Consider the following 27018-nt stretch of genomic DNA (forward strand, 5'->3'; position numbering starts at 1 on the left):
TCAAATAGATACTTGTTACATTGTCTTTTATATCAACAAGACGCAGTGAAAACGTAAAATATTACAAGATGACATTTATAGAAAAGTTTGTTGGGTGGCCACGGTAAAGCGTGTCGCACTCAGGGTCGCACTGTAACATTTTTTTTATTTTAACTGAAAAGAATTTGGTATGGGAAGTCAAACAACAAGTAAAGGTTTTAAAAGATGAAGGAAAAATGTTTCACCGGATGGCAACATACCGCCTGCTTTCATCCCGATCATAGCCTTGACGTTTTCCCTTCCCCACCGGGCTGTCCACGGGGCTTGGTTTTTTGTGACCGTGAGCCCGCGATTCAAACATTACGCTGAAAATGGCGGCCTGTTCACTTCAGTAATCACTTATCGAGATAAATGCAAGGAAAGTAAAGCCTTGACATTCAGATTGCAATGAATCGGGTTAGATCAGCTTGTGTAAAGACAAACTCATCAAAAACCTGTTTTGTCAGTCTTTCTGGAGACCTGGCAGAGGCGATAGGGCTAAGAATTCAGGTAAATCATTCTCTGGAATATAAGCTTACTGTGAAAAAACTTTCGTACTGTTTTTTAGAACTGAAAATTGAGGAATTTTGTTAAAAATATTTTAGGGTCAGCCTTTTGCTCTTCAACTCCAGTGGACAAATGGCAAAGCCTTCACCAGCTGGTCTGGTGAGGTCATACACAGCAAGAAACATGATCTCTTAAGTGGTTCGGCATCTGTTATCCAACTTGGAAAAAAGTTTGCTGATTCACTGGGATTGGTTGAGGATCAACAGGTAAAAGAACCGGTTTGACAGAGAGGATTAGTGGTATATGGATATTATTATACCTTTAAAAATACTCAATATAAGCTTACCCAAACTTAGAATTATGCTGCAAGAGAGAGCCTATGCTCTAGATCAAGAATATAAAAAATAATGAAAGATCTTTAAACCTTTCAACTTCATGTCTATTGGGAAAATATATTGTATACCCTTAATTATATCCGGTAATACCTTGGAATCTGCTAGAAACCTTGTTTTCTTGCATAAGCAGACTGTGGAGAGCCTTCTGCACATCTGTCAGTGTTGTAACAGACCATCGATTGATCATTCAAAATGGTGATTTTTTTAATGGATCATTCAGCGTAAAGAAAACTGATCCCCCACCCCTTATATACTTTTTGTCTATACCTCAGGGGCTGACCCTGATGGAATCTGCCAGAACATCTTGTGCATTAAAAAAGGTAAAAATTCTAACTGGGTGTTTAAGTTTTTGATTTTATTTTTTTTAGGTCTTAGTTGAACCTGTCGTCAGTATCCCATCATGCAACAGAATAAGCATGGATCCAGTTAGTGCCAATGATTGGGAAATATTGGTGAGTTTGACTAGGATGCAACTTGCTAAATATAATGACACTTAGGGCTTATATACTGGGACACATGTAACAACACAAGTTTATAGTAGAATAAAGCGGTTTTCAGTGTCAAAAATAATTTGTTTTTACTTTCACTAAGCAAAATTTGTGCCACAGTTTAAACCAATCACGGCAGGAGAAAAACCAAAACCAATATTTGTGACTCTTGCACTTGTCTTCCCATACTTTATCCCATCGACATGTACTTGCTTTGAGTTCTGATTTGTTTAACTGGATTGTCTGCATCCTTTGTGATTGGCCAGAGTAAATACTTTGGTGACACTCCATCAAAAAATGCTCAAAGAAGCTGTCTGATATTTTTAATTGATTTGTTGCTGCTCTCTATGTTAGGAACTTCATGCTGGTTACATTGAGAGCCAGCTTCTGAACCAAGTGAGAGTTGTGTTCCCTAACCAGTTGTTACCAATTTGGATTCAAAACAACATGTGCGTGGTTGTCCAAGTTGGTGAGTTGTTTTTTGAAATAATTTTTTTTATATTAGATTAAAAGATCTTCACAAATGGTATCTTCGTACTAAGCAAAGATCCTTGCAAAGATCTTTGCCAGGCAGGATCGTTAAATTTCAAGACCCTCAACAATTTGATAAGGATTTTACCAGGATCTTAGAATAAATTCTTACATGATGTATGATCAGGACTATAATAAAATTGAATGTTTGTTCGTTTCTCTCGTAACAGAATGACTTTTGACTGCTATAATACTAGTCTTCATTAGGCATTGAGTTTGATTGTTTATGTGTTCATTTTCTCGTTACAGTTAATCTTGAGCCTATTGCCAACTGTGTGAGGCTTGATGAGTTTACAGAAGTGGTTGTATCACCAAAGACAAGAACTTTTCCTCGGTCAAAAAAAGAGCAACAGGTTTTTAATCCTTCTGGTGAGAACATAACACCAACAGGAAGTAGTGAAGCTAATGATAGATATACTGAACAGGAACATGCAACGACCAGTACAACTTCTGGTGGTGATGGTGATGATAGTCGGCATTTGTCTGCAGCTGGTTCGTCTAGTGCCACAAATTTGGGAGAACAAAATGTTGACGACAGTGGCTTCATGTCAAGATTTTCTGGTTATTTACATACATTATTTTATGCCACTGATGAGGCAAATTCTGCTACTGAAAATCAGAGTTCTGAATCTTTAGCTCAGAAAGGAAGTACTCCTTATGAAGAAAAGTGGACACCATTTTCTACTTCTACACAGAAAAATGGAACACACAGTGAAAACATTTTTGATGAAACTGATTTTAATATGTGCTTACGAGTACAACCGGAGCTCACAACAAATGCAAACAAGTCAAGTAAAATCAACGAGTCTACATTTAGAAATAATTATTCTCTGCAGCCTACAACAGTGTTTGTTGATTTCGCATCTTTACCACCTTTGGTTTTGAAATCATGGACTTGTAACTTAGCAACATTTCCACCGCCAGATGGCACAATTGTAAAAACTGTTCAAATAAGTAGGTTGTTATCACCAAAAGAAAGGTCTGTATCTCGAACAAGTAGTGTGGGAACAAGCAGCCGTGATAACTCGGGATCCAAATCAAAGGATTCCACAAACAGGGATTCAGAATCATTGGACAGAACTAGTCAAGGTAAGCTTTTGTAATAACATGGCGGGATGGGGGCAGGGTGTATGGAAACCCAGGCATTAAGGGGACAGGAAGTCTGTGGGAGGTGGGAAAAGAGAAGCCAGGAGGAGGGATTTCCATGGTGGAAATAAGAAAAAAATTGTCACATTACATGATCTTTTGAAAGAGAAAAATCATAAAAGATAGAAACCAGCAAAAAAAGGGTGGGAACTGGTCATAAAAGGAATGACAAGTGGCTTGCAGGCTCAGACACCTCTATCCCCTCCTCCCAAATTATATCAGCGAAAAAACAAAAAGTGGAAGGTTTCAAAATCAAAAATGTACAGTTATGTGCATCCCATCGTACATGTATGACTGGGGACAGACAGGAAAAACAACAAGATTTTGCATATAATTTGCTGGGGCAGCCTGACAAAATTCTTGGAGTATTTAGCATCCAATCAGGTAACATAGCAAAGAATACACTCTGTCGGGAAGTACACTGTACACCAGTTTTCATTTTACCCTGGAAAATATAATCCATTTGATTTCAACCAAACTTTCTGTCCTTTATTCTTTTGCTGTTTTTTTTTTCTTGGTGTGTGGGGTAAGGTATAAATAATGGTAATAGGACTGAGTGGAGTCCAATTCGGTCTGTAATCATACGAGTGATTAACAAAATCGGCCGACTGCGAAGCGGGAGTCCGATTTGTTTAAACACGAGACACAGTATGATTACAGACAGAATTGGACGACACGAAGTCCTGTTACCAATTAATCAAAACTATGACAAAATTTGAGAAAGAAACTAACCTTCGGTTGAATAGTCTTTAGAATACTGAAAAACATAACAGTTTACTCAACAAAAGCACAACAACAGTGCGCGCAAAATGACCCGTACTGTCCAATTACACAGGCATGACGCGTAAACTGTCCTATTACACTGTCCAATTACAAGCATGACGCGTACACTGTCCTATTAGTGCTCAAATCGGGCTGCTGATAACCAATCACCGATCGAGAATTTTGTTATAGTTTTGGTTAATGGTAAATAATAGGCTTGATTACTAGCAAACAAAATCAAGACAGTGGCAGAAATCAAGCCTTAAGTAAGCACCTGGCCAGGAATAATTTGTTTGTCAACCTTGTGGATTAAAAGGTTACTGGAAGGTTTGTTGTTGTTGTTTTTTTTAAATTTTTCAGATGCAACTGGTCAGTCACCTCCTGATTCAACCCCTGCTGATGTTCCTCTCCCTCACTGGATTGTAAGGATGGTGATGACAAGCAGTATTAACAGTGCCGTCATAGAACAAAAATCGCATGAATTGGGTGTGGAAGAGCATGTGCTACCAGGCCATGTGGCAATGTCCAAAGACCTGTCCCAACTGCTTGGTTCAAAGGACTTATCTTTAGTTAAAATTCAGAACATTTCTCACAAGCCATCAGACATCCAAGGAATTATCTTGCATCCCTTTGGAGACACTAAACAGAAGGTAATTTAGAAGTCGGCAATATACATGAAACTGTTAGTGATTTTGGTAGCTGAAATCAGGGAAAGTGAGTAGCAGTAATGTGGGTTGGGGGGGGGGGGGAGACATCGGAGGGTAAGAGCCTGTTTACAAGCAGGTAGGGTAACCCTAGCAGGAGGGTTACCCTAGCACTCCCACATTTCTTCGTTTTTTCATCGACGTGTTTACAAGGCAGCTAGGGTTACCCTAGCACTAGGGTAACCCTAGCTGATCTCTAGCCTTACCCTAGCGCCTTGTAAACGTTCTGCTAGGGATAACTCGCCTACCCGGGACAACTTTATTTTGGCTCCAAAAAGCTAAATATGTTTAAAAATACCGACAAAAACAGCGAATTGTGACCAAAAAACATCATGTTCATTCACAATTTGTCATATTTTTGGACTGGAACAGAATTATTTTCGAATAACAGCTTCTTATGACAAAAATTTTACAAGGTTAACTGAAGCATTACCGGTGTAAGTTGACCTGGGTAGTAGGGTTACCCTACCTGTGAATTTTTGCTTGTAAACCCGGGCTATCTTCTAACCCTCTTGCTAGGGTAACCCTAGCACTAGGGTTACCCTACCTGCTTGTAAACAGGCCCTAAGGAATCAGTACCCCCCAAAAAATGACATCTTGTACATAATTATTTAAACAGCCTTTTGTACAGAAACTTTAAAATTTTAAAACACAATTAGTTGGGTCTAAATATTATGTCAGCTGTTATCTTGATTGAAGAATGCAAAACCATTCAAACTATGTGGTATATCATTAGTCAGAAAAAGACTGAGGCAACTTTAGATGAATAGGCCATTTCCGAGTTAACCTTTGCTTCTGTTTCAAAACGAGTCTACGTGCGAAGCCATTCAAATGAAAATGAGTTTGATTTGCATGAAAATGGACCTGTAGATGAAAATCATTTTCATTTGAATGGTTTTGCACGTAGACTTGTTTTGAAACAGAGGCAAAGGGTAACTCGGAAATCGTCTATTTACATAATTTCTTGGTGATCAGGAAGTTGTCATTACAATGTAAAAAAAATTGTTTTCTTTTGTTGTGGAATCTACTGCATGTGTAGATCTGCCTTCTACACAGACTACAGAATCTCAGAGAGAATTTTAGCTGTGAGGTGGATACTGTGAACTCAATTGTATGACAGATAAAGCATACATGTAACTCACTAAACTATAAGGATAGTGGTTAAGGTTATTTTGCTGTGTTTACTGTGTGCTTTTCAGCTTCAGGAAATTTCTGCTGACACAGCATTAGAAGCCTTCCAAGGTTGGATTTGTTCTGTCTGTAGCATGGAGGCACCTCTTGTACTCTGTAGTGGAATGCTGTTGTCCTTTGATGTCCCTCAAGGTAGGGAGTGCTTCTGTGGAAGTGGGTAGGGAAAGTTTGGTGCTGTTGCCGTTTTGTTAATCTAAGTGCCTGGAGTATTATTTTATTTCACAAATTATTAATTTTTCACTTGTCAACCTCCATGATTAGGCCTTTTATTTTGTGCAAAAGTAGTACAACTGTAACTCCTCTTTTTACTTTATATTCACTTGCTGTAGACTGGAGAAGCGCATTTTTACTTCATTTTTCTTAATTTTAGGGGGTTTGTCAATTAGAGAAGGGGCATTTAATCAAAGGTGGGCACTTAATCAAGGATATGCGGTATACTGTTCTGTGTTTTGTACTGTAAGTTGTAAGTTTATTTTGTTTTGTTTTTTTTTTTCTTACAAAAGATCAACCTCTTCAGTTTGTGGTTACAGTGCTAAGCCATTCCCAGACCTCCAACTCAACAGACAGCCTTCCATATTATCACTTAACCCCAGAGACTCTTGACAATGTGACAGTTGTCATGGGAACACCTCGTGGCTTGGTGAAGGATTCTGATCAAGCCTTGAGTGCTCAAGAAAGCAAGCCACAGCATCCAAAGTGTAGCATCACAGACTTGGGGTAAGAAAATAAATACTGCTCGTTAAAACCTTCAGTGAATGTGCAGCGAGCACTTTGAAGAACCCAGTTTGCTCATTAGAGAACTTTCACTTTAGATTGAATGTTTAATTTTATTACAAGTCACTAGTAATGTTGAACTTGATCACCCATATCAACAATCATTCTTTTTTTAGGGGTGTAACAGAGGCATTTCACAAATGCCTGGATCACGCCTTGTCTGCACTAGGGCAGAGACCACTTGTGAATCATCTTGGAGGTGACATCATTACCGGGTTACGCAGTGGGGCTCTGCTAATCTGTGGTAGTGGTACGGGAGCTGGGATTGGCTGCGGCAAGACAGCTCTGGCTCATGCAGTGTGTCGTCAACTTCAGCAATGGCCTGTCTGTGCACATGTGACACTGGTGGATTGCATTCCATTCAGAGGTAACTGTCTTGAGTCAATCATTCTAATATTGCAGTTAGAGGCACAACTGCCATTCTGGCGAATCTTTATAATTTACTTGCACCACTCAAAGGGCTTTTTTATTCTTAATGTGATTTACTATTACATTCAAAAACCCACACAAGCACTTACATTCAAGTACCAGTACTCCGAAAATTGCCATGCCTGCATGGCGTAATGAGATGTTATTGGCGAGAAGACTTGTGTTACAGTAAAGTTTGTCAACAGTAACGGACCTCAAACTTAATGTCAATTATTGATGGATTGAAACTGACCAATTACTGTTGACAAACTTGACATTAGTCTTACAGCCAATAACATCATGGCTTAATCAAACCTCACCAGACCAGATTTGTCGACTGACAACAACTTTTCACTTGACTTGAAAGATGACTTCCACTCAGGTTGTCAAAACATCAGTCACCAACAGCATCCTTTTCAGAACTACTCTCATGCAAATGATCACACTATCAATACTGTTTGTTACATTAACTTTTTCTCCTGAAGAGGTTGTAACTAGAACTAAAAAGATATTTAATCATTGAGGAATTTATTTCCTGGTAGGAAAAAGAGTTGATACTATTCAAAAGCAGTGGCAACAGATATTTCTTGAAGCAGCATGGCATCAACCATCTGTTATCCTGTTTGATGATTTGGATCAAGTTGTTTCAGCTCCAAGTGCTCTTCAAGAAATGGGCGGAGAAGCTTTGTACAAACGTAGATTAGCCCAGGGTGAGATGCCATAACATGTGTTACACACATTTTGCATTTGCAGTTCCTTTTACTTATAAAAAATGATGACGATGATGATGATGATTCATGTGAGATTTGCAGTGGCCTAATAGTTAGTCCACAAGCACTATTGCAGTACCTCTCTCCACCCAGTCGCGAACCCAGACTGCTCAATCTAGAGACAACAGCACCTCTGGCATTTTTACCATAATTCAGTTTAATTTCATTATCACATGCTAGTGCAGAGCTTTCAATAAGCACCTACAAACTATGAAAAGCAACGACAACTTTGTTCTACTTTGCTCAATGGTTGGCTACATTTTTCCAAATTAAAGTTATTAAAAAAACGATTCTTTCAAACTTTTGGTTTCTTTACTCAAACCAGCTGCCCACGTCAAATTTTATTGAAACCCCCTGTGATTCCAAGCAAACCATTTTATACTAAGTCTTATATATAAGGTTAAGGGCAATACTGTTTAAATCAATTTTTTTTATTAATTTTTAGTGTTACCAACAAGTCATGCTTTTTTTACATGATCTCTTTATTTCTCACTTTTGCCAGTATTCAAAGATCTTATCACCACAGAGATCAACAACAATAGCAAAGTTGTTGTCATAGCAACCAGCAAGTCTCATGATTCATTGCACCCTTTACTAATGACATCAAGAGGCTGTCACGTCTTTCAGTGCTGTGCGGAACTCCACCCACCTGACAATGATCAAAGAAAACAGATCTTGTGTGCAATGCTAAACAAGAGGTTTCCTCTTGAAGACCCTGAGGGGTTAGAACTCAGGTAAAGATGGAAATGATTTTGGTGTGAAGATGTGATAAACTATCAAGGATCTTAAAGTTATATTACCGGTAATATCAAAATGAGAGTCAGGGTTTCGTTACACCAAGAAGAGAGTTGAGAATGTTTATGATTATGATGTGCAGCAGAGTACTTTTATGAACTTTGAGGTGTTTGGTGGACACTCTCTCAAGTGTTTGATATTTCTTCTCACTTGAAACTAAAAACGAGGAGCAAACAAAACAAAACATACAATCTATGCTTATCAAGATCAGACATCCAAACTGCCCTCACGGTTTTGGTTTTCTTTTGTTTTAACTTGCGGAGTTTTTAGTGAGTTTATGAAAAAGGTCTTTGAGAGATCCTGCAAGCTTAAGATTTTAACCAGGGTAATAGATTGCTAATAACACAAAGTAACCGTTGTGTATGCTAACATTAATTGTAAGGGCCTGGGAGGACTCCCCTATAAAAATGACAGTGGTGCTTGAAGGAAAATTTCAAAAAAACACCACTAAAAGGTACCAGAATTGCCCAGGTACCCAAATTCCCTTTCACCCCCAAGAGGTACCAATTCATAAAAAGAAATTAACTGGTGTGAGTGATAAAGACGACTCTTTACAGATCATCAAACATCAAAAGCCCCTAAAAGTTACTGTGACATAATCATAATCATCGTAATCATTTCAGGTTTAAGCACCCTAAGTGGTACCAATCCACAAAAGTAACCCCCTAAAAGGTATAGAAAGCACCCCCTATCATTTTTATAGGGGAGTTCCCCTGGGGTGTAAGGGTTTCATTGACATGGCTTTTCCTTAATGGATAATTTAGTTCATTGGCAAAGAAAACAGAAGGATTCTCGCCAAAAGATCTACAATCACTGCTTGACCGTGCTTTTCACAGAGCAGCAGTCAGAAAGATGAAAAAATTGACAGGTAATAATGAATGTCTAAAGTGCAACTCTCTGTCAAAAATATTTCGTTTATCAGGTTTCAGTTTAAATAATGAGAACAATTAACAATTATTGGAAGCGTCTAAACAAAATATAATTGTAATTTTTCAGTGGCAAGCTGATGTGTTATTTTCTGAAGCCAAAGGCTGAGGCAAATAATGATCTGCAAGACACTGACAAATCATGACATAGTTTCTGCGAAAACTGAGTTCAATAATTATTTTATTTTTTGATCACTGAATTTGTTTTGCGCAATTACCTTTTGAAACACAAGGCTTGAGAATGACTAAATATTAAGTTTCATTCACAGGAGATTTCAATGCTGCAATTACTACAGAGGATTTTAAGATGGCTCTTGAAGGATTTACTCCTGCAGCATTGAGGGGAGTGAGCTTACACACTGCAGGGGAGTTAGGATGGTCTGATGTGGGCGGACTTGCAGCAGTTAAAGGAGCCCTCATGGAGACTCTTCTGTGGCCAACAAAGGTGATCACTTGAGTCAAGTATTGTAGAACAGAATTGAGTTGTCTGGCTTAAAGCCCTGGCCAGAGCACTGTGTTGTGTTCTTTGACAAGACAGTGTACTCTCATAGTGCCTCTATCTATGTAGGTGTATAAATGGGTACCAGCAAATTTACTTCTGGGGGTAACCCTGCGATGGACTAGCATCCCATTCTGGGGGGAGTAGAAATAATCCTAGTTGCTTAATGCTACAGAAACCAGGATCAGCTCTGGTCCTGATGGGTCACTAGGCTCGATAACAGGCTTTACCTTCCCCTTACCAGTAAGGAGAATTAATATCCCGAACTTGGTACTATTTTTATTTTCCTGTTTCTACAGTACTCATGGCTGTTCAGTAAATGTCCCCTGCGTATGAGGTCTGGCCTTCTTCTTTATGGGCCTCCAGGTACTGGCAAGACACTGCTGGCTGGTGTGGTTGCTAAGGAGTGCGGGCTCAACTTTATCAGCATCAAAGGTCCTGAGCTACTGAGCAAGTATATTGGAGCCAGTGAGCAGGCTATCAGAGACATGTTCACAAGGTTACTAAGTGCTTCATGTACACTTGACACATTATATTTAAAATAGTTTGCTGATAGAGAACCCAACAGTAGTCCTCAAATGATAGCAACCTATTAGGAAGTGCCGGTATGTAGATAATTGACAGTACTTTAGATATAAGCTTAAATTGTATGTGTTTTCTTGCACCCATCCTGAATAGCAGAGATGTGGTGATTGTTTGATCGAAAACAAATAAAAATTCACTGAGTATACTAACCATATAGGCAAACTATACAAAAACAACAATTTTATTTCAACAAAGGTAAAAATAAAATAAAAAACGCTGAAGAAAGGGGGGGTAAGGGTGAGGGGGGTGGGCAGGGTTTTCATTAAGAATTGTTATAGGAGGATAATAGTGTAAAGTAACCGGAGGATGATTTTTAAAGGTTCCGCATCTTAATAAAAAAATAGGTACAGGCCTTTGAAATTTAGCCGGAGAATTCTCCGATCTCCGATGCCTAATGAACACCCTGGGTGGGGACTTGTCATGAATTCATGTAAAGCAACTTTGTATTTGACAAATCATAAAGCAAAAGCTTTTGTTTTTATGATTCTCAGACATAAAAATTTGCAGCATATACTTCAATCACAATTCACAGAGTGGCTAAAGTTTCACAATTCACCTTCCCTTATCCTCTTCATGCCAAGTGGCCCATAAGTAAGGCCTCTACATTTTGACACCAGCCAGCCCTTTTGGCCACTGCAATGTATTCTAATAATGCAATGATTCCATTGAAAAGTCAACAAGAGCACACAAGAGTCTATGAGTGGGTGATTCTACAGTCAAACAAGAGCTGGCATAATTGAACTCTTATTAAATTTTGCAAACTCTTATTCTTGCCTGATCCAGTCTTAACACCAAATATTTTATCACATCCAGGGCTCAGAGTGCCAAGCCATGTATTCTTTTCTTTGATGAGTTTGACTCTCTTGCTCCTCGTCGTGGACATGACAGTACAGGAGTGACAGACAGAGTTGTTAATCAGCTTCTTACTCAGCTGGATGGCGTGGAGGGGCTGGACGGAGTGTATGTCCTGGCTGCTACCAGTCGACCAGATTTGATTGACCCCGCCCTTCTCAGACCAGGAAGACTGGACAAGTGTTTGTATTGTGGCATGCCTGATAAGGTTATTTATACTAATGTATATAATCAGCAATCTGTGCTACCAGACACTGGTTGAAGAAAGCATGTGCTTATACATTTCTTGCCTGTCTCCTCCCTCAACAGTTAGTTTTGTAGTTAGCTTAGGAGGTGTTGATGGGGGGTTGGGGTTGTTGTACTGACCGGCACCCTCATGTGGCTGTATTATATTGTTCACATAATACCAGTTGAAAAAAGTTATACCAGCATTAGTCATACTGGTGCGAGTTCATCTTGGCCCCGGTAAACAGGTATTTTGATTGATTGATTCTTCTACGTCTAATACCCACCAGTGTCTACCGGTATGAACAACCATAATCATATTCATAAGTTCAGCATAACACTGTTATCCAGGATATTTGATATTATAGTTTTTAAATAGCTGGACATATATTTTTTAAAAAGTAGATGGGTTTGGATCTAGAGGACCCATTTGCTTTTTTCACGATCCCATAATACATCTTGTTAACTCCCAAAATTTTTGCATAAGCATTGTTTTTAATTTCTCTTGGGATTTACAATGGCGTACAATCGTCCCAAGAGAAATTGAAAACAATGCTTATGCAAAAATTTTGGGGGGTAAACAAGATGTATTATGGGATCGTGAAAAAAGAAAATTGGACGTTTTGCCTGTCACTTCCAGGGAGGTTTGGGTATGCTCACCGAAATTATATTAAGAAGTTTATGTTTATTTTTATGCTTAACATTGCTATTTTGCAGACAGAGAGACTACAAATCCTACAAGCCCTTTCCAGATCCCTTGTCTTGGCACAGGACACTAACCTAGCTGCTATTTCTGACATCTGCGAACATTTCACTGGAGCAGACTTTAAAGCTCTACTGTATAATGCTCAGTTGGTAGCTATCCACAGGACAACCAGCAGCAATCAACTTTACAAAGGGGTGTTCAGTGCCACAGGAAGACCAGGCAGAAGTGATGAAATGCCAAAAGATCCATCAGCTGCTGTACTCACAGATGAAGCAAGAGAAAATATCATTTACATTCCTAGCTTAGTTGAAGGTGCTAAACATGTCTCGGCAGAGGAGTTCACAAGACTACGTTCCGAGGTAGGGTCAGATTGGAGCAGCCTGGAGTAAAACGGATACAGGTTTATGTGAGCCAGTTACTATATGTAGTATAAACCAGCCTTTAATGCGGCTCAAAATAATTTAGACTTTCCCCTCTTTTGCAGTCTATTACAGCTAGGCCAATGATGCAAATAAAGAACGTTTAGTGCAATCTTGTAAAAGCATTTTATCAGTAAACAGAGTCAGATGAAAATGAATTAGTGCTCTATAAGTAAAGAATGACGATGATGATGATTATTTTTATTATTATTGCATGCTTCAAATTAATATCGTTTCTTTCGTAGGTTTTGGCTATCCATGACAATCGTCAGCACAGTAACAGCAATGGAAAGGTGATGATCATAATTTTAATATTATGATAATCATAACACTTAAGTACAAAGAGCTATTTATTAGTTAAACACACAGATCATTGATTTGAAATAGCATGTTTAACAGTAGTCTATGGACTGTCACTTTTTTGTTAGTCCATCCAGCATGAAGCGAAATAAAGTGAAAGTGGAAAAATGGCCATGAGCACGGGTTTCAAAATGTTTTGAAGTAGGCATCAGCATCTGGAAGAGTAGGCAGCTGTGAAGCCGTATTCTTTTTGTCGTGAGCTGATTGCTAATTTGACCAGAGTAACTGGTGACATATATAGAGGATATTACATGGTTGCGCGGAGATATGAAATTTATCGTCGAGTGTTCAAATCGATATCTCACGAGTGAGCGCAGCGAACGAGTGGGATATCGATTTGAACACGAGAAGATAATCACATCTCCAAGCAACCATGTAATATTGTTTATTATGTAAACCTACTAATTACGATGTTTTTTACGATTTTCCGAAGATTCTGACCATTTTCCGAAGATTTCCGAAGATTTGCAAAATGTTGTCCGAAGGTCGTACGAATGTTTCCGAAATTTTCCGAACTTTTCTGAAGATATCCGAAGATTGCCGAAGATTGTCGAGGAAGATCCGAAAATATTTCGACTTAATATCGATTACTTTGCCATCAGCATTGAAACAGGGCAAACTTGTCAGAAAATGTTTGAAATCGATATCTTCACATATGCATGTGAAAATAACATGTTATTTTCACATGTGAAGATATGATTTTTTCGCGCGAAAGATTTCCTGGTATTTCACTGATGTTTATATAATAAAATTAAGTAGCCCGCAGAACTCTGGCAGTCACCAGCTTGTTTTGAAAATACTGCATGAGGAACCTGGGGGCGAGACAGGGCAAGGTGAGATGTGCTTTATTTCACATTTCAAAGAAAAAAGGGACTGCTCATAGTCTTGTTTAACAGGATTGGATAAAGGGCCTCATGGGACTTGGTTCGATTCTTATCTTAAACCATAAAACTCTTACTGTATTATTGTAAGGTAATATACCTCAAGTGATGACGCCTTCTGAGCAAGGACCCCATAAATTTTGAAAAAGTTTCATATTCTTTAGGTCAAGATACTTAATCTACATGTATGGAGATCATCAGTTGTGACCTATCATACTTTAAAGTTTAATCTCTTCATTCTATGGGAAGCAAAGTTGAGTTCCAACATTATGCCTTGAGAAAGCATATTATAAATTATTAAAAAAGAAACCAATTCTTCGTCTTGGGAATTAAAGGTTAAAAACTGTTGTTTTTAGATATCAAAGACTGATTTAGCCAAGGATCAACTAGCTGGTGGAATACAAATAAGCCAATCAGATTTGCTGCAGGCTGCATCATCTATGGGTCCCTCTGTGTCAGACAATGAGAGACGCAGATACCAGGAAATGTATGTAATTATATTATGATAAAAAAGCTAATCTTGCATCCAATTTTAAGGAAGCATTATGGCCTAATGAATAGCAAAACAGACTCCAGATCAAACGGTCCATGATGAAGCTATGACCAGGCTCAGTTTGTTGTGTGCTTGGGCAAGAGACTTAACTCTTCCAGTTTCTCTCTCCTCCCAGGTGTAAGGTTCCAGCAACTTAAATGCTGGGGAGTGAAGGGGGTGAGGGGGGGGGGGGGGGTAGAAATACTTCTTGACACTTTATACTACAGATATTATAGCTGAGCACTGGTCATATGAGCCACTGGGCTTAAACACAGACTTTACCTTTACCTGACTCTAAGTTCAGGCTTCATTTTCGGGGATTATTGGAAAAGCAATGTCTTGACTAACTGTAGCCTGCAAGCAGGCTCTCTGCTCGCAGGCTAGACTAACTGCATTTTTTGGTTTGTTTCAAACAAAGGCCAAAAAACCAGAATGCTCTCCCAGGCTAGTAGTTTCAAACTGATCTCATGGCTGTAGTTGGCTGTTCTATAATTATAATTAAATAAGTGACAAATAATATAAAACTCAGTGAAAACAATATTTATTTTTCTTTCAGATATGACACATTCATCAAATCAAGAGGAGGAGACTTTAGTCATAACACACCAGGACAAGGAAAAGCAACTTTAGCATGAAGAAACTCAAACCACATTTATTGTTTTTGTAATAAATAATCATTGCTACATAAATGTAGAAAATGCTTGAGCTGTCAGTTTCTTAGAACAATAGTTACATTCAATCCTGGACGTAAGAGCAGATATGATAGGGTGGCTCCTTCCAATGTGGTATATGTATTTTATTAGCCTGCAAAAGCAGACATATTTCTGGGAGTTGTTTCATGCTGCCTAGAGCTGAAAAAACTGAATGCTCTTGTAGGCTAGTATTAATTTTTTATAAAATAATTGTTTTTCCTCCATATTTATCTTCTACTTTTTGCTTGTTCCTTCAGTTTAAAACCAGTGTAAAATAATAGAAGTTTTATGGAATTTTGAGGAATAGACCTTATTTGTATTCTCGGTATTGGACTGGAACTAGCTTGCAATGGAGGCTAATGCAGGCAATCTTTTCAAATGCAAATGATATGAAGTTGTTTTTAATGATATTCCCCCGCATGAGCCTCCATTGCAAGCTAGTTCCAGTCCAATACCGAGAATACGAATATGGTCTATTGGCAGGTGGCCACTTTATAAAGGGTGGCTGCTAATTGATAGTCAAAGAATGTTTTTCTGTTTTGAGCTGGTAGAAAAATATTTTTTAAACAATAAAAAGCTTCTGAACATAACGTTGAAGAAATAAACAAAATAGTAATCAAATGGTTATTTAATGAGTCCTGTACTCCATGTTACGCTCAGGTAATTGCTGAACCCGCTTAAACTTCAATTCAGCCATAAACGAACAACATCAAACAACAATAACAAAACATGCTTTGCAACCAATAAATTATTGCCCTAAACCAAGACTCTCTTAGACTAACTGGTCAGTGTCTTTGAAAGGAGCATAGGCCAAGGACATCAATGTCTACCCTACCTCCTACCCATGAGTCTGGGCCAACTTCACCAGCTAACTCAACATGTGAACCATTGCTCTGAAAACTGCCTCCAGGTCTCGCTTAGACCTCATTTCAATAACCAACCCATTAAGGGCAATTTACAAATGTGTATCACATAGTTACAAAACATCTCCTTCAATAAAAAAGTTATTTTGCCTGATTTCCTTTATCTCTTGCTATGTCAAAGCTCTTGACACATGGCCTCAGATACTCCAAGCCTGTAATACCATTCTGATTGGTCTTGCTGGATTTTCGTGATCTCCTCTTTCTTTTCTTACCACCGGGTTTGTTTATAACAGCGTCGCCAGTGACTTGTGAATTACTAGTATCAGGTAAATTAACAGCAGAATCACCAGCAACTTGTAAATTAACAGTGGCAGTTTTAACATTCATGGAATCATGTTTCTTTACTTGGTTATCATCTATCTTATCAGATGTTTTTATTTTCTTGTTCATGTCCTGGATACCCGGCAAATGATCTTCATCACAATCATTGTCTTTTGCTGGGCCACCATCAGGAATTATAGCTGTAGGAGTCTCTCCTTCCTCTTTCTTGGAGTGTAGCCAAGGAACATACAGTGGTTCTGTTCTTGTTGTTATAAAGTCAACCAGGGCATCAAATATTGTTGGAGTATCAGTGTTCTGAAAAGTGGAAATATCAGAGTGCTGCCTTAGACACAAATTAAAACATATTTTATTTTCTAGACATGAGTGTTTTACTGGAAAAAAGACCACTGATAAAATTCATACGAAATTAAATCTGGGACTGTAATGGTGTATTTTCCAAATCCTCACTAGTGAGGATATGGATGATGTCATTTTGCGCCACTGCACGGCTGAATGGCACTCAAAATTTGCCAAACGCTGGATGAAAGATGGCGAGTGATAGAGAAGTTAACTTCACTGGGAAAAAAAGGGACAAGAAAATACAAACTTGAAGAAGAAAACTTCACATGACTCTAAACAAAACATGGAGTTTCTTGCAAAGTAAACCAAAGGAGAGAGATTTAAGAAATTCCAGGTGCCAAAATTCCAAGAGTTTGTCCAAAAATAAATTGTCCATATAATGAAAAGAACATTACACGTTGACTGAAAGATATGAATTTTATGTTCTTGCTGCACTCACTCGTAAGATATTATTTGGCCACTTGAACATAAAATTCATATCTTCCTGCCACCCTGTAATATCTTCTATTTACTAGTTTGGTGACTGAGCCTTCACATGAGCTGTATGTGGTTTACCTACCTTAAATGCAAAAGCCGACACCCTGCGCACTCCCAGCAAGGGTGGAAATGTTGCCTCATTCATTCCAGTAATAGCACATGCAGGAGCCTTGCGTGTGGCACACAACACAAGAAGATGCTCCAACAGAGAGACTGGCTGGATAGATCTATCAACCTGGAAAAAGGAACGTGTTTTATGAAGTTAAGATGTTGTTACAGCACTTAGTGATTTTTGACTCCATTGCATCCCAGGGGGGTACTCCGGCTTGTAAATGACGGGGATGATCGAAGGATTTTTTTGGGTTTAAAATTTTCGATTCCGGGATTTTTTTGGGTTGGAAAGTTTGGCAAGTATTTTTTTGGGTGACTTGATTTAAATAGGGGATTTTTTTGGGTAATAAAAACGAACTAAAGTGCCTTGGCGCGGCCTTGGCGTATTTATGGTATGATGAATAAACAAACATGAGCGTTCAATTTTTTTATGATTTTCTTTGTGTATTATTGCCCCTCCTGGCAATTTAGGGGTAATTTGACAAGGGATTTTTTTAGGGGTTATTTTTGGTCCAGGGATTTTTTTGGGTAATGTAGGAAGACTTAGGGATTTTTTTGGGTCCTGAGTTTTGCCTTCATTCGATCATCCCCGTCATTTACAAGCCGGAGTACCCCCCTGGGCATTGCATACCTCCGTTGTTGTGTTCTAAAAATATCAAATGAAACTAACAAATATCAATGAATCTAACAGACTGTTTCTAACAGTACTGGAAAAGAAAAATCACCTTGCAGATTCAGATTTTTCAAAGAAAAAAAAACATCCACAGATTGGCGGATTTAACTAAAAAATTAGCAAGGATCGATGGATTTGCTGATCCCTATCCCCTCACCTCATGAAGTAAAAACTTAAAACTTTGAAATATTGATCACGTTATATTTTAACAATTATTAAGCTTGATAATAAAAAAAGGTACATGACCTGTCCAATATTTACCCAATAAAAACCTTGAAACAGTTCAATAACATCACTCTATATTGATTTCTTACCAGCACTAATTTTAGAGTTCCTTTTTCCAAAGCTTTTGTAACTTCATTGACCCCCAACACCAGACTAGATCTCTGCTTGAGTTTCTCTTTTTTTTCTTTTTTCTCCTGTGCCTTCCTCATTTTAGTGCATAGTCGTTCAAACTGAAGGGGACCAAGTGTTCTGTGGAATATGCACATTTTTCACTACTGTTGATACTGTATTTTCGTGATTAATTGCTGGGGTGTATGTGCTGTAGCTTAAAATAAATTTTCAGGTCAAAATAATTTTGAATTAGTTTGATTTGTATTTTTTTTGTTCCAGATGTATTACATAAAACCTTGAACAAAGGAAATACAAATCAAAGTACTGGTAGTTTGAAATCATTTGGACCTGAAATTCATTTTAGCTACAACTTGCAAAGTGTGCAAAGAAGTTTATGTCTGCTAGCCTGGGGCTTGTGGATTTTGCATGGCAAGTGAAGCATCATAAGCACCAGGCTTATAAGAATTAATTTGGGCTAGCAAAAATTCAATTTTTATGCACTCTGTAGTTTGAAATCATTCTGATCTGAAACTAATTTTTAAGTACAACATATGCAAAAGTCAACCTTGTAGACTCTGCATTTATTGTGTTATAAAAGGCCAATTTTAGGTAAAAAATACCGTATACCCGGTTTAAAATGCCGTTGTATACCGTATACCTAAAAACCCTGACCGACCCTGAATAAGGGACTGTTTATAGTTCGGGACCTTGAGTTACCCCTCCTCCTGCTCCTTCTCTTGCCCTCCCCTCCCTATCAAAATTTCCAGTCACCCTCTATGGGGTGCCTATGGACATTTTTTTGGAACCACAAATTTGAAACTGGCTTTTATAAGGGATTGAGCATACATTTAACAACTTTCCAAAATAGTGGGGGGGGGGGGGGGGGATGGGCCAGAGCAATTGGAAAAGTGGTGGCTTAAAAAATTTGTGACCACCTCTTCCTTCTGGCTAAAAACTGACTAATTTCCCGGGGGGGACGTCCCCTGGAAATATTTAAACTTGGGCCTTCTAAAAGCTCTACAAATTCGTTTAAGACTGCTCACTTCAAGAAATTATCATTTTACACTAATGAATACAACTACGAATCTTCTTGGAACTATAACAGTTTAAAGATAGTGAATAAATAAGATGACCCACCCCCTATGTGTAGATCAAAACTACATAACCCACCCCTTTTCTAGGGCTCAAAAATTGATGACCCACCCCCCTCTTCTTATTGATTAGTATATTATTATAACAGATATTACAAGGAGCTATCTCACCTTGTTATCTCATTTATAATCACTTTGTTACATCCATTCTTCAGTGAAGGCCTGTAGTACAAAAATAAAATCTTGTCAAGAGGGCAGAAAATTGTCACTTTCAATACCTCTGTCACCATTGTTTTTTTTCATAACGTCATAGAAGTCACCATGGTAATTTTGTGGGCTGTTATTTTTTCTCCCCGTTTAGCAACGATAGTTATCTTTTACTTTTGATGATACAAGAAAAATCTATCTTAATAATGGAAATCAAAATATTTTCGAATGCTTTTTTTGAGTAAAGAAAAATTTGCATTAGATAATTTGCTTTTAAACTTTTGCAATAGAAAAGAAATGCCTACTACTTCTTGTATGCAAATAATCAGGATAGGTCACTGTGCAAACTTTCGACTGAGAAAACAAGGATTGTTTTTTGAACATTTTATTTCTAGTTGGCACAATTTTACACAGTATTCTCATTTTGGGTGAGCTGCGTGTACGTGTGCTACTTTTCCACAGAAAATCAGAAGAAGTGTGCGGGACCCATGGCTAAGGACTACAAGTCGTACGCACATGCAGCTGAAAACCCTTTCAAAGGAGCGACTGAATTGCACAACAAAATTCGCCTGTGTTGAGGGACCTTTAAAGGCTTGTCATCAACAGACGAGCTAAAATCTGATTGGCTGACAATCGAAAACGAGCAATTTGAGATGAGTCTCCCCACCCCACCCCACCCCCAACAAAAACAACATAAGGTGGGATAAGCTTATTAGTCTTGATAATATTAACAAGCTAAACTGAATTTTATTATTGTCAGCATAGCTTAAGATATACCTTAACTCAAACAGTTAAAATAAACTTATAAAGACAAGAAATCTTGTTTGGACTTTGGAGAACAAGGAGAACAGTGCGTGAGCGATTCAAGCGCGTGTGGATGTTGAAGTTGGCAGATTCCGGGCAGAAGAAGAAAACTAAAGAAAGAATTATTAAGCTTACCACTGCAGATGGTACGGCGAAGCAAGAGAGTGCTTTGTAGAACCTTGTGGAAAACTCCTCTTTCGAATACCGTCTCTCTTCACCACTGCAGCCTCCTTTGATGCATCCAAGACAATATTTTCCGCCATTTTTGTTTTCCTTTTGTTTCGACCCAGACCTCCTTCTCCTACGCCAGGACGTGGGCTACTGGGGGTCTGGGGCTCGTGGGATTGTCGGGCATCTCGGCTGTTTTGCAAATTGCGTGGAAACGCCATCCGAAATTACCAAACCGACTAAACTTAAAGTTTTTTTTTCAGTTCTTCAAAATGTTTCAAAAGTTTACTTTGTTTGTTATCAGATATATTGTATCGCTTCAAGTGACAGGATGGGGAGGGGCCGAGAGAGCCCGCCTCTTTTTTTGTTGAAAAATACAATGTCAGGAGAGGGGAAGGGGGAACAAAATCAACAATAGATCTCAAGCTTCCATTCGTGTTACCATGCCTTTTGCTCGATAAAAAATCTTCGACAGAAAACAATCAGTCAAAAAATAAAATTACAGGAAAGGATCGAAGGTGCTGTATTTTGCAAAAGGTGGAATATGTTTTTTTCGCATCAATTTGAGAAAATACGTGGCTTTCACAGCTTCGGACTCACTTTTTCCCGCCCAACAGAGCAAGACAATCAAACAATCAAACAGTCGCATCATACAAAAACAAAATGTAACGTTGTTACAAATTCCAGCGTGATAGATAAAGGCACGCTTTTTTGTCGACCAATAGAATCACTAATAAGTCTAATATAAAAAGGCGAGAACGCCACGCGGCCAAGTTGTTTGTCTTTTGACGGTCAGTGAGAAACTTTTACAGAAGAAGATGGCTCGTGTTTCGGGTTTTGTTGTTATCATTGGTCTGCTCTTCTTGGTAGAGATTGAACGGAATTCTGGCTTACCAACCAAACGTGAAGCAAACGGTGAGTAAATATCAATGTTTTAATATGTTTTATCCATAAACGTGAGAAACTCTCGACTTCATTCCTGCAAATTGCGAAGTTTGCCTTTTTGAGGTGGAACAGCACTGAGCTTGGTTGTATGCTAGTTTGCCCTAGTTACATATAAATGCGGTTTAATTTCTTCATTACAGAAAGAAAACGAAGACTCCCAGGTCGCAGAAAACTTTTATTTGGTTGTATTTGAACAACGGCAGTAAACTTGTCATTTTGAACGCATTTTATGCACTATGCCAGCACGGTAAAAATTCATTTCGGCTTTTTCGTAATTTTGTTTCAGCAGCACAGAGAAAACGCCCCACAGACTGTTTCGTTTTAAAATGTTTTCTTTCTTCAGCAACGTGACTCGTGCAGAAAACTAATTCCGAATTTCCAGGTGAATTTTTTATGCTCCCGCACGAGACTTTGGTCGCGCCCCAGTCAGGAAAAAACATTGATGAAGAAAAATGTGATACGAGATTAGATATGTAATCTGTTGTAAAACTTGAAGGCGAACAATTTATAATAGCAGAGCTTGAAAAACTTTTTGCAAAGCGTGTTCAGCTACTAGGCAGGCAAAGTCAGGGTCGAAACACTCTGTTGAGAAAACCACCAAAACATTTAAAAGGATAGCATGTTGAAGCCCTTGAAGTAGATGGAAAAAAGAATTAAGCGTTATTTTTGCCAAAAAAAATTTAAAACAGTTATCGGTAGGGTTATTATAAACTTAAATTTTTGAGAGAAATTGAAACACGCGTCAAAACCACGTGAGCGGTCCGAGTCGTCGTTGTGGCTTATAAAACCGATCAAAAGAGGCAACATTTTTCTGTATTTCAATAAATTTAAATGAAATAAGAAATAGAACAGAAGTTTACAATGTCCGTTTTAGTTAGAACAATTATTTCGTAATCGTTAGTCCGTTAAATTTTTATCCCGTTGTGGGTTTTTTTACGAGCGAATAGCCAAAGTGGCGCAGCGGAGTTGACTATCGTACACATCTTCATAGAAAACGAGGGCGAGTCGGTTAATGTCTTTAGAAGGCACTTTAAAGAAAAAAAAATCATATACCTACATTTTTAAGGACGTTCGCGCCAAAATTTTCTACTCGATAGATTTTTTTAAAATTTTTACTGTGGCCAGAGAATGAGTAACTTGTTGGGGTCACCGACTTTGTTTCAGAGATAAAGCGTGTGGAAAACTACCCTTATTTTGAAAAATTGGCGCGCGTAATTCAGCAGTGTTTACAAGGCTTGTAGTTAAAAATATCGAAGATTAGTGAACGGAGGCAAACGATCTTAGTCACATTTTGTAGATAGATAGATGCTTTATTAAAACTAAATTGCAACCCAAGGTTTGAATAATATAGTTTTTACAAAAAATTACAATGGTTAAAAAGGTTAAAATTACATATATATACAAGGGAAGGGCGTAGAAGGGCGTCTGTTACATAAATTATTCATAGTGTTGATATCCTTTTTGTAAGACTTAACCCTGAAAAAAGGCATTAAAAACTGTCGTACGGCAAAACGAAAAGCTCAAAAAGCGTAATTCAAACGTCAGTCGGACAATAAAAACAAACGTGGCAAACTTCCACTCGATTTTTTTTTTATTTTCTCGCAAAACGTAGATATCAATTAACAAAAGTAATCAGTTAAGAAAAAAGTAGAGGTCACCGACCATTTAAGAGAGCAAACTCAAAGCAAAGTGTGCGGAACGGCTACCCACCCTATATGTGCTTAGAAAATTTTCTCAGCGCGCGCTCATGGCGCGCGATCGTGTTTTATCAGCCAATCAGCTTATTTCAAAAGAACACGCTTGAGTGTCTTCTTGCGTATATGATCATTGGTCATGATTTAGGACCTGTTTATATGGAGGAGAGTTATCCATGGTAGGAGGGTTACCCTCTCCCCCGAGCCATCTTTTACTGAGCGTTTAAAAATATAAGAAAGTTGTCACTGTTGACCGAGCCAAAACTTGGCCCTCTCTGTTCAAAAGACTGGCGAGAGTTGTTTTTAAAACATATATTATGGCTGCCTTTTTTAAAATCAGAAACACTAAAACATCGACCAAGACCATTTTTTGAACAAATTTTCCTCCTACTTCGATTTCAAATTTTTTGGCCGATTATAGCGTTTGCGCATGCTCCGTATGTGTCAACTTGTCCCTGATAGGCGAGGCAAAAATAACCAAACTGTTTATATGGATAAAAGTTGGCTCGCTCCCCAAGGTCACCCTACCTTCAAAGCGAGTGACCCTCCACCCAGGGTCACCCTGCCCCCACGAGCCAACTTTGCAATTTCTCATATAAACGGTTCGCAGCTATTTATAGTCTTTATAAAGAAACGTATGAAAAGCTCTCTCGCCCGGGGTGGCTCGGTATGGAGGGTAACCCTCCTACCAGGGACAACTCTCCTCCATATAAGCAGGCCCTTAGAGGGAACATGTTTAACGTTGCAATTCTGATTCAATTCTCAGAACTCTAAAAGTGTTCTTTCTTTTCTGCTAAGATTTTGAGGAGTATCAGGATGTATTGAACGAGAAGGAACGAGAGAACATCCGCCGGATTCTGATGCTTGCTGCAAAGGAACTCGAAGATGGAGACGTTATCCAAGTACTGAAGAAATCGTTGATCCTGCGATTAAAGATTTGTTTCTCATCGCCTCTTCCTACTCCACCCCCGGTTCAGGTGCTGCCGGCCGAAGGCTTTGGTAAGTAAACGAACTATACTTTAAGGAAAGAGAAATTTCACTGAGTTTGAGAACATTGTCAAAATTTGTCAAAATCGATTACAACAAACATTGGAGCTTTAAGTAGGCGGGATGGCTCCCGTCGGATAGTACTTTAAAAAGTATCTGCAAAACTTTGACGGAATAGCAAAACGCGCGAGTGACGTCACGACTCTGACAAGTCTCAGACAAACAAACCGAAATGGCGGACGATTTTCCTAAACTGAACACTTTCTAAACAGCCGGTGTTCCTAAAACACTTTCATTTAACGAAAACTTCGCCGAAATTCCTTCGATTTCTCTCAGAACACGCTGATATTTTCTGAGCCTCGTGAGGGTTATATTCATTCGCATTCTATGTTTAGACCTCGCGCGCTTCGCTATTGAGAACGCAAGCTCTCTGTTTCCATACTAGTTGAATAACAAATCAACAGTGCAGAAAAAAAAATATTACAAACAAGAGGCCAAAAAGCGAGAGCCCCAGAAAGAGGAGACGCCGCCAGGACCCAAGCCCAACAGCAACGGGACCGGACAACACACAGAGAGACAACAGCGCCAACAGAAGAACAAACAAAAAAGCAAACACGACGCCCAAACAAAGTATAGAAGTTTGGCTGAAATGATTGCCGAACAACACAGTGTCAAAAAGGGAACTTTTTTTTTTTGAACTTTATAACATGCAACACTATAATCGGACACAGAGAAAAAACACGGGCACAGAGACAACAATGACAAAGGAATGAACAGGATACAGCACCAAAACTGATCACCACAACACGCAAAGACAACATTACGCTACAAACACGAGACACAAAAATGACTACTAACGAAAACACAGATTTTGTATACGGTTCCTTTAAAGGGAACTTTTGCTTGGTTTTTGTGGAAACAACGTGTTAGAAAATACGCAGTAGGAAACTTCTGGTCGGAGCATGGATGCTTGTTTAGTTCAGTGCTCTGTAACAGAACGGAAAGGGCGATTCCTAAGACGAAGACGTTAGGGGACTGGTTTAGAACAGAAAAACATCGGTAGAACCCAAACCTTTTCAGGCAGCGGGCCGCTGCTGAGTGACCGAGCTAATATGAGTTTTACTTGGTCTAATTTTTTAGGGGACGAGAGAGACGAGGAAGTTACCCCAGAGCAAAAGCATAGACTGAGGTCAGTTTTGATGGAAGCTTTGGAACGCATCGATGAAGAAGAGATCTTGGATTTCCTCAAGGCTTCTCTCTATTTTAGACTGAAGTTTTGTTTACACACGCCTTTTGTACCTGGCCCCTTCCCTGAACCACCCCCATCTCCGGAGCCAAGTCAAGGACCAGATACCACACCTAGGCCACCCTCTACTACCATGACGACCCCTAAGCCTAAGCCACCACCCACTACCCCTGAGGAACAGATGCCTGCCACGAGGCCCAGCTCAAGTTCACCAGCCCCATCAACCAACCCGACCAGAGGTGAGAATACCACTTGGACCGAAAGAGACACGCCCGATCTTCCTGACGAGGCTATTGAAAATGCTCTCGCGTCAATCTCGCGCCGAAACGAGATTCCCGCTCCACGTGTTGACGATACCCCGCCGGACCAGTTGACCCGTGATGATTTTGAAGTCCCGATAAACGGGCAAGATCCCGCAGAACCGCCGGCTGAACTCGAAGGGTTAGAGGACAAGCTTGACCACGAGAAAGAAAGCTTGGCGGAGTCGGCTTCGGATAACGACGACTTCGCAAAACTAGCAGAATCCCTTCTCAACGGCAAAGAATCGACCGCGATAGAGGAGACCGATGACGGGAATGACGAGCTAATCGATACTGCTTCGGATAAAGTCGGAAAAGCGGCTGTACGAGCGGAAACAGAAAGTGTGGAGATTTTGACGGCGAATAGTGACGAAGGCGAGTTTGACAGCGTGATAAGGATCGACTATGACGCGCTCCAAGAAGAAGAAGGGGAGACTGGGACCGGTGGAGTAGACCTGGGGCCAATCATGGAGCCAAATGAACAGTTGTCTTTGTAAAACACCAAAATCCCATCACATGTTGATTTAATTTAGTAAAGTATAAATACATTATATCGTTTGTATTCAAAATACCGGTAATTTAAAAAGCTTGATTAAAATCATTTAAATGCAAACAAAATGTGGTTTCTTTATGTCGATATTAATTCCTTTTCCCGTCCGTTTTTTAACGCCCAGAACGCTCCTTTTTTTGTCTTTCCTTCCGTTGCCATTTTCCTTTTTTTTTTACAACTGGAAGCTACTACTAAGGCTGCCAAAAATAGATTGACAATTGAAAATTACAAAGGAACAATTTCAAGTTTGACGTTTCGAGCGTTTTCAGTTTTACCTTTGAATGATTTGAACTTTTTCACCGAACTGCGATGCTTGCTTACCAAAGGAGGAAGGCTTTTTTACCGTTTTTATCAACTGGAGAGCTTGAAAATATCACTATCAAAGTACATTGTCAAACTACTGTCTCTTCAATGTAAACTTCGCTAGCAACGTAACAATATCGTAGACTACTAAGTCCTTCATTTTTCTCCGGGTCGATCGAGTGTTACGATAAGGCGCACGCAAGCGCGCGAGAAAATTACTTCATTCGTATTTTTCTCGTGCGCTCTCGTGTTCCCACTCGACTGCTGAAGAAGTGAGTAAATGAGCAAATAATAAATGTTAGAAATGACTCGCAGCCCAGAAAAATTGGTGATGCGCACTCTTCTGTCTCTATGGATTCAGTCCCAAAAAATCTCGTATTGTGAGAAAACGTTAAATACTGTCAGTTTGACCGATAT

General features: G+C 39.0%; 3 protein-coding genes across 3 annotated transcripts; 2 read left to right on the forward strand and 1 right to left on the reverse strand.

Annotated features, from left to right (window-relative positions):
- The first annotated feature begins 358 nt into the window (after positions 1-358).
- On the forward strand, positions 359-15472 carry LOC144664513 (peroxisomal ATPase PEX1-like). The gene is made up of 19 exons (XM_078525680.1): positions 359-528; positions 624-791; positions 1289-1372; positions 1763-1877; positions 2189-3028; positions 4208-4497; positions 5751-5874; positions 6246-6459; positions 6633-6883; positions 7467-7634; positions 8197-8428; positions 9254-9357; positions 9685-9860; positions 10214-10413; positions 11313-11559; positions 12294-12641; positions 12947-12994; positions 14299-14429; positions 15031-15472. The coding sequence occupies exons 1-19, from the start codon at positions 427-429 to the stop codon at positions 15107-15109; spliced, it is 3921 nt and encodes a 1306-aa protein (XP_078381806.1). The 5' UTR covers positions 359-426; the 3' UTR covers positions 15110-15472.
- Positions 15473-15827: 355 nt separating this feature from the next.
- Positions 15828-20691, reverse strand: LOC144664533 (uncharacterized). The gene is made up of 5 exons (XM_078525707.1): positions 20545-20691; positions 19570-19620; positions 18286-18445; positions 17270-17422; positions 15828-16665 (listed from the first exon to the last, which is right to left on the reverse strand). Exons 1-5 carry the CDS (start codon positions 20670-20672, stop codon positions 16171-16173), a joined length of 987 nt encoding a protein of 328 aa, XP_078381833.1. The 5' UTR covers positions 20673-20691; the 3' UTR covers positions 15828-16170.
- Positions 20692-21382: 691 nt separating this feature from the next.
- On the forward strand, positions 21383-26355 carry LOC144663831 (uncharacterized). The gene is made up of 3 exons (XM_078524894.1): positions 21383-21492; positions 24015-24215; positions 25344-26355. The coding sequence occupies exons 1-3, from the start codon at positions 21396-21398 to the stop codon at positions 26243-26245; spliced, it is 1200 nt and encodes a 399-aa protein (XP_078381020.1). The 5' UTR covers positions 21383-21395; the 3' UTR covers positions 26246-26355.
- The last annotated feature ends 663 nt before the right edge of the window (positions 26356-27018 follow it).

The sequence above is a fragment of the Oculina patagonica genome, chromosome 8 (assembly GCF_052425735.1).
Source record: "Oculina patagonica isolate OP01 chromosome 8, crgOcupat, whole genome shotgun sequence".
NCBI classification, from domain to species: Eukaryota; Metazoa; Cnidaria; class Anthozoa; order Scleractinia; family Oculinidae; genus Oculina; species Oculina patagonica.